The sequence below is a fragment of the Gossypium hirsutum genome, chromosome A13 (assembly GCF_007990345.1).
Source record: "Gossypium hirsutum isolate 1008001.06 chromosome A13, Gossypium_hirsutum_v2.1, whole genome shotgun sequence".
Taxonomy (NCBI): domain Eukaryota; kingdom Viridiplantae; phylum Streptophyta; class Magnoliopsida; order Malvales; family Malvaceae; genus Gossypium; species Gossypium hirsutum.
This window is the reverse complement of record NC_053436.1, coordinates 89,377,455-89,384,972: the sequence shown is the minus strand read 5'-3', so window position 1 is coordinate 89,384,972 and position 7,518 is coordinate 89,377,455. Positions and strand designations below refer to the sequence as shown.

Sequence of the window (7,518 nt, the reverse complement as noted above, 5' to 3'; positions counted from 1 at the left end):
TAAAACACAATCATCGGCAAAGAAAAGATGATTTATTGCTAACCTTTTCACACACCTTTCATTCGCCTGATTACATTTGCTTTATTAAGAATAGCTAAAAAACTTTCAGCGCATAACAAGAACTAGTATGGACTAAGAGGATTGCCTTATCACAAACCTTTTGAAGGAAAAAAAGAGCTATTAATATTACGATTTACCCCAATCATGTAAGAGACTGAAAACACACATCTCATAATCAAACTTATCCAATCTGCATGAAAACCTAAATGTACCATCATTCTTGTGAGAAAATTCCATTCGACTCTGTCATAAGCTTTGCTCATATCGAGTTTAAGCACAAAATTTCCAACTTTACCCAATCTTTTAACCTTAAGGGAATATAAAATCTTATAGGTAACAAGAATGTTATTTGATATCTGCCTACCAGGGACAAAAGCCTATTAAGCCTCATCAATGTACTTGCCCCAAAACCACCCATTTTGTTAACTAAAATATTGGAAATAATCTTATACAATACATTACACAAGCTAATAGGTCTGTACTGGGTCATACTATGGGGATTATTGACCTTAGGGATCAACAAAATATGTGTCCTACTGATTTCTTCAACAGAGATCTCCTCTCAAAGGACCACAAGACAATAACTTGTAACATCATTACCTATGATATGGAAAATTTTTTGATAAAATAAAGCAGGGTACCCATAATACCTAGGACTTTGAGAGGTGACATAGACTTGACTGTAGCCCACACTTCATTAGGTTGGAGTGGTCTCAGCAACTCGGCATTCATCTCTGTCGTCACTTTTTCCTAAACATGCTCAAAAATTCGGGAAGCATCCCCTTCCTCCGTTGCCATGAAAAGCTCCATGAAGTATTTAGAGGCAACTTTTAGGATCCCATCCTTATCCTTATCAGTTACCAAGCTCACTCCACTCCCTTCAATCCTATCAATCTTACTCTGCTTCCTTCTCCCACAAGCAAACTTATGGAAAAACATGGTAATTTTTTCCCCATTTGAGAGCCAATTAACTCTAGCGCATTACTCCCAATACAGCTCTTCTTACCTGCCTCTAAATTCAGCCCGATTTGAATATCCAATAATTCGACAAGAACCTCATCATCAGGATCTTTGGTAAAAAGCTCTTTCATCCGTAATTCTAACTTCCGCTTATGCGTTACTCTATTTCTGTTGGTCCATCAGTTCCACTCTCCCAATGCTTTCCCCAACGTTTTTAGTTTATTTGGTAAATCAGCCATAGAAGAAGACCATAAATTACATATTTCTTTTTCACACGATTCCTCCTATCACCAATTTGCATCAAAATGAAATTTCCCACTACCCATTCACATACTACTTCGTTGACCCATCGTGTTTATCACAATAGGGCAATGATCAGACATCGAGTGTGGCCAATGCATGACAGAATAATCTGGAAAACTCTACCAAGCTGGATTTGCCACTCCCCTATCCAAGCATTCACGAATATTAGTATCCACAAAATAACCCCTCTCCCATGTGCACCAACGACCTACAAACCCCAAATCGCTTAAGTCACAATCATGCAAACTTGGAATAGAAGATATCGATTCACCAACTTGAGGGTGAGTGTTGTGAATAGTTGTGATATCTTGCATAATTATATTATGATTCTAGGATTAATTAGCACAATATTATAGAATCATATCATATTTTTCCTTATTTGACTTTCCTTATTTGTGTATAGTTTTTTATTATTATAAATAAACTATGTAATCTAATGTAAAGAAATAAGTATTTTTTTTCTATTTTTCTCTTCTTTTATTCTCCTTATTTTTTTTTCTTTCATTTTCACGACTACTATAGCCAATAGTAGAGCTGCAGCAACAACTGTTTTCTTTTTCACATTTTCACCTAGGTTAAAAACAAACAAATTTCACGGGGAAATAAGAAACTGTTTATTCAAGTGTGTTTATTTTTTTTAATCTAGGTGGAAATATTTTAAATTAATTTGCTTGTTTTTAGCCTAATAAAATGTCATACCAGCAATTTATACATTATTTAATGAAAAATCATGTCATATAGATAATAAAGCTATTGAAATATAAAAATTGAATTAAAATTAAAATTTAATGTATACAAATGCACTATATTAAAATTGATGAATAACTATCCAAATTGAGAGAAGATACTAATTTTGAGACCAAATGTGTATTGAAATATTTTAGAATTTAATTTAAATTTGAGTCTCCATCCAACAAACCCAAGATAAAAATTATCTATTTTAAACTTGACTTAAGGGGATCAAGCCAACCTCCTTATCCATGAACTATTATAATGTTGTTTCTATTTAAAAATTCGTCCACACTTTGACAATCTGTGTTATGTTTGATGATAGATTTTCTAGGACATTCACAATATTATTTTACTATCTTAAAATCTTTTTCTGCAAAATCGTGGAAGATGAGATAACTAAACCGCCACTATTTTTACAGTAACTAGTTCTTTTTTTTTTAAACTTTTGTTGTCGAATTCTCTTACCGATTGAAAGTGATTAATTACTTTTTGTCTTACGATGATAGATTTTGCTATTCAACTTAATATATAAAATTGAAGCCCATTCAAAATTTTCCAATACAGACTGAAAAATTTTAGGGTTTCACTCCCTTTATTTTTATAGGTCGTTTTAAAGACTCCAATCGGCGTGATTAAAAAGATAGATACAAAACTGGTGAAGTTAGGTTGAGTGTGGTGTGTACTCCTAAAAAGTTTGGGAAGGCTTGGCATTTCTAACATTTCCGTCACCAAACGGTGGTGGAGATTCGCGAGTGAGCCTTCATCTTATTGTTTCAAAGTATGGTCATGATGTGCAGCATTGATTGCCAAAATCTGCATGTAAAGTCAAAATGTCTTAACGTACGGAGAATCGTTATTAGACTCGTTGATGATAATAAGGTTCGCAACTTCATTGGATCGGGTATTGATATGTTTTTTTGGCTTGATTTTTGGTGTACAGAGAAGCCTGTGAAAGTGATAATGCACTTAAATGACATAATTGTATAATTTATTAATTAATTTTAGACATGAGTATGAGTTCTATTAATTTTAGTATTTAATTCATCATTTTCTATGTAAATATAATATAATTGTCCAACATGTCAGAGACAAAGTTGAAATATTGATTGCATGAAAGCTAAAATGGCATGCAAGATTCTCAGATTTTAAGATTATTTGAATATTTATTTTTATTATTTTTATTTGAAAAGATATGTGATTAAACTCATTTTTAACTTTAGATAATTTCACTCTAACCTTTAAATAAGAGGGAATAAACATATATAAGTGTACTCGAATTTACATCATTCTGACGGTTAATACTATCAATGCCAATCGAGTTAAGGCTCGATCAACTAAACTCGATTTTCATTTTAAGATTTTATTGTTTTTAGAATTTTGACCATTTGAATTAGGAAAGTCACAAGCTCCAAGTCAAATATATATATATTACAAGGTCTAAGATCCAAAGTTGATGTGTATAATTTATTTAACCGACATGTGGATAATTAATATATTTTTAATAATTTTAAATAAATAAAATTTAAAATCTTAAGTAAAATTTGAATGGGTTAAATAAATTTTAAAAACTTTACCTAAATTTTTTAGGTAAAAAAATAAAAATATATAAAATTATCATAAACATAAATAATTATAAATATTATTTAACTATCATTTTAATTTAATTTTTGTTTAAAATTTATTTTAAATTATTACATTAAATTTAAAAACTATCATACCATAATTTTAATATAATAATTATAATATTAAAAGAGACACAATTTGTGGCGCTTTTCCTAGAAACGTCGCCAAATATACAACTCTTGCAGGGTTCCACCTTTTAAATACCGACATTTCTTATTGACAACAACAACAAAAATATAAATATATAATATTAAGAAAATATTTTTAAAAATACAAATATATAACATTAAGAAGACATATAAAAAAATGAATGATAACATAAAAGTTATAAAGTAAACATTTAAAATATTTAAAGGTATTTTTTAATTATATAATTTTAAAATAATAATTATGATATTGAAGGAGCCACAATCCATAGCGTTTTGAGTCGAAACGCTGTTAAATATACGACTATTGCGACACTTCCCTAAGAAACATTGCGAAAATTATGGGGCCAAAATTACTTTCGTCCTAAGTTAAGTACCGCCTTAATGAATTAGGTTTTATAGTGCTTTTTAGTAGGGGTGAGAAAAAATCAAAAAAAAATTAAATTTTCACTACAGGAAAACAGATTTTTAGCGGCGTTTGTTTTGGCCTTTAGCGGCGTTTTCACAAGCGCCGCAAAAAACGACTCTATAGCAGGCGCCGCAAAAAATTGTGGCGTTTATTTAAAAAAACGCCGCTAAAGACCATGACTTTTAGCGGCGCTTTTTTTACAAACGCCGCTAAAGACCATGACCTTTAGCGGCGCTTTTTTTACAAATGCCGCTAAAGACCATGACCTTTAGCGGCGCTTTTTTTACAAACGCCGCTAAAAATCATGAACTTTAAAAAAATTATTTTATTTTAATTAAATAATATTTATTTTTATGTTAAATATTATATTATGTTTAATTTTTGAAATTTGAACTTTAAACTATATACTTTTAATGATAAATAAAAAATATTAATTAAATTAAATTTTCCATTAAAATTTAAACTTCAAAACTAAATATAAAAATTAATGAATTTAATTTAATACATAAACATTGATTCAATATGTAATTTAATACATAAAAAAACACACACGCAGAGACACACACAAAGTATTACAATTTCTAAAACAAAATTCATCCTGGTGAGAATATAATGCCAAATCATCATCACCTCTCATTGCAATGCCTGCATATATAACTTAGTGAAGTACTTTGATCTTGATCTTGGTTAAGACTTGTTCCAGCAATAAAGAAAATTGTTAAACGAAATCTCGGTCACCTGACTGAGCAAAACAAGGAAATTAGCTATACCATCTACTGTAATGAAAGTGAAATCAGTAAAAAGTAAACCCATAATAATAAAAAAACTGATGCTAGGCTAATCGTAAATTCTACTGTCGCTATAAATAAGTGATAGGCATAAGTCCAGTTTCATGTTGATGGACTTGTAAAGGCCTCAAAAAGAAAATAAGTAGCATATATGAAAAAGACAAAGGGTCAAATGAAGGTTAAAGGAGATATCATGACGAACCTCACTAGATTTGACACATTTTTACCCTTAAAGGCCAACTCTTCCTTCTCCTTATCATCCCTGTAACCTCTATGTTTTAATTATTATCTTCCCATATGATCTCTAGGACATTGTCATTCACATCAACTTGCACTTAATTTTCAAGCACTGGAACACAATTCAGACATAAGTCCATAAATGAAACCATATTTTCCTACAATTCCTGTCATTGATTATAGACATATCATTTTCTATTCTTCTAGGTCTTTACTCATTCTAACCTATATAATTATTGAGAATATTCATAATTTATTGAAGCATGAAATTTTTAAAAGATACATCGATTTAAGATTTTCAAACAACAAAAATGTTTGCTTTGTATTTCTAGTCTGGCTTCCTTTTGGAAGTTAACCTTTAAACTTTCTGTAGAGGATTTATCCTGAGTAGGAAATAATAAGAGCATGGTAAGATAGTCTAGGTTCTATCTATCTAACATGACAATTGCAACAAATGATGGCTCCAAATCGTGAGTCATATAAATAAAACATGTTATGCATAAAAATATGTCAACGCTACATTGCTGTCAAAAGAAAATTCATTTTTCTTTGTAGGTTCACTAATAACAAAATGAAACAAGGGATAGTGCATCATATAAGAGATTATCCATTACTAGTTCCTGCATCATCATGGTGCTCCAAGATCTTGTAAACCTCCATTGGAGCAGCATAGCCATTGATCAATGAGAATGTACGTGAATGTGAGGCACATAATATGAGGCTCAGGGCCACAGGTCTAAGAAATTTGGCCATCTGCGTAAAAATGCCAATACCATTTGAATGAGAGCTTAGTGCTGTAGGCATACAGAATTAAATTGGTGTAGAAAATGCCCACCATAACTATAATAGAATTATAGTAGGGATTATATTTGTCTCGGAAAAGATCAGGAAAACTCTCAATGACAGCAGAAGCAGAAACACAAACAAGAGGGTATATGGGATAAAGGAATCTGCATGACAATTAAATATAATGGACTATTACAGATTGAAGCAGGCAAGACCGATATTAAAGATTGTTCAGGACACGTAAAGAGACAATGACAAATGTGCTCTGTTTTTTCCCTTGCAAAACATGCCATTCAAATTAGCCCAAAGTTTTGGACCAAAACAATTTCTGAACCCTCCTTGAAACTTCTAAAAGTCATATATTGGAATGTTCTTTATTAATTTATCTATTTTATGTCAGGGAAAAGCAGGAAACAAAATATAAACAAAATTTGCTAAAGACATTTAGGATAAAGATTAATTGTACCTTTCTTCTTTGTGCGGCTGCAGAGACATAAATGCCAGCCATATATAAAGAGGAGAGATTACAATAAGCAAGTCAGGGGCATACTTTTTCCTTGCAATTTGGCAGAATTCCCAAGAAAAGCAAAGCAAGGATGAAACAGAAGTTGAAGTTGTTAAACCCATTCCTTATATAAAAAAGTGGCCCCTCAGTCCCATACAAATGGCTCTCGCCACCTCCTAATACATTATATACTAAGAGATTAAAAACAGATGATGTCCAGCGTTGGTAGTAGCAGTGATCAACGAGTATGGAGAGTGCCTGGAGAACGAACTTCAATTATTCACAATTAAACTACAAATGGAAAAACTAAATATAAACCAATTACAAATATGTTAATGTCAAACTCTAAGTTAAGATATCAAAATAATATATCCAGATATAATAACCAAATGGAATGATTAAATTTACTTACAAGAAGAGCTATTGAAGTGACAGCACCAGAAATAAATGCTTGTTTGAATTGTTTAGCTAAAGAGTAGAAGGTCAGTGGAAGAAATGCCAAGATTGAAAATGGCCAACCTAGGATTACACCCACAGCTGCAACAGCAACAGCCCATGCAGGTTTCTCAAGTAGAAATAACCCACAGTTAATCGAATTGAGCTATTCAACTTTTTAGAGTCAACTCGAATAAATAATTCGAGTTTCAATTCAAGTCAAGTTAAATTTTACAATTCGAATAATTTGAATAACTTAAATAATAGGTTGGTGTAAATACCCTTTGGTCCCTGTCAATTTTGAAAATTAGCAAATTAGTCTCTCTCTCAACAAAAATTACAAAATAATTCAAAATAAATTTTAAAGTTCAAATATTTATACAAATTCCAAATTTTATATATTTTTTTAAAAATTATAAAAAATTTAAAAATTTAAAGTATATAGTAAGAAAGTTAAAAATTAAAACAACAACAATAGCAAATTCCATTTAATTAACCACCCCTTCTCAGGCTATTTAAGTTTGGAACTGGGAA

General features: G+C 30.9%; 1 protein-coding gene across 3 annotated transcripts; it reads right to left on the bottom strand.

The window, feature by feature from the left end:
* Positions 1-4,723: 4,723 nt before the first annotated feature.
* On the bottom strand, positions 4,724-7,132 carry LOC107895135 (dol-P-Man:Man(6)GlcNAc(2)-PP-Dol alpha-1,2-mannosyltransferase-like). Of its 3 annotated transcripts, none has more exons than XM_041085160.1 (5): positions 6,962-7,126; positions 6,511-6,807; positions 6,094-6,208; positions 5,873-6,011; positions 4,724-4,975 (listed from the first exon to the last, which is right to left on the bottom strand). In XM_041085160.1, the coding sequence occupies exons 2-5, from the start codon at positions 6,669-6,671 to the stop codon at positions 4,968-4,970; spliced, it is 423 nt and encodes a 140-aa protein (XP_040941094.1). In that variant the 5' UTR covers positions 6,672-6,807; positions 6,962-7,126; the 3' UTR covers positions 4,724-4,967. The 3 variants fall into 3 exon arrangements, 2 of the variants coding, with proteins under 2 accessions (XP_040941094.1, XP_040941093.1); XM_041085159.1 differs by having other exon boundaries at positions 4,791-4,971; positions 6,962-7,132; XR_005907659.1 differs by lacking the exon at positions 6,094-6,208 and having other exon boundaries at positions 4,791-4,975.
* Between the last annotated feature and the right edge of the window lie 386 nt (positions 7,133-7,518).

What these genes read in the sequence shown, in the direction of transcription:
- LOC107895135 (XM_041085159.1), bottom strand. Translation starts at nt 6,671, where the DNA reads ATGGGTTTAACAACTTCAACTTCTGTTTCATCCTTGCTTTGCTTTTCT. An exon ending in ATAATTCTATTATAGTTATG is followed by an intron (nt 6,012 to 6,093) that starts GTGGGCATTTTC and finishes ATTTTTACGCAG; the next exon opens with ATGGCCAAATTTCTTAGACC. An exon ending in CCATGATGATGCAGGAACTA is followed by an intron (nt 4,972 to 5,872) that starts GTAATGGATAAT and finishes TTGCTCAGTCAG; the next exon opens with GTGACCGAGATTTCGTTTAA.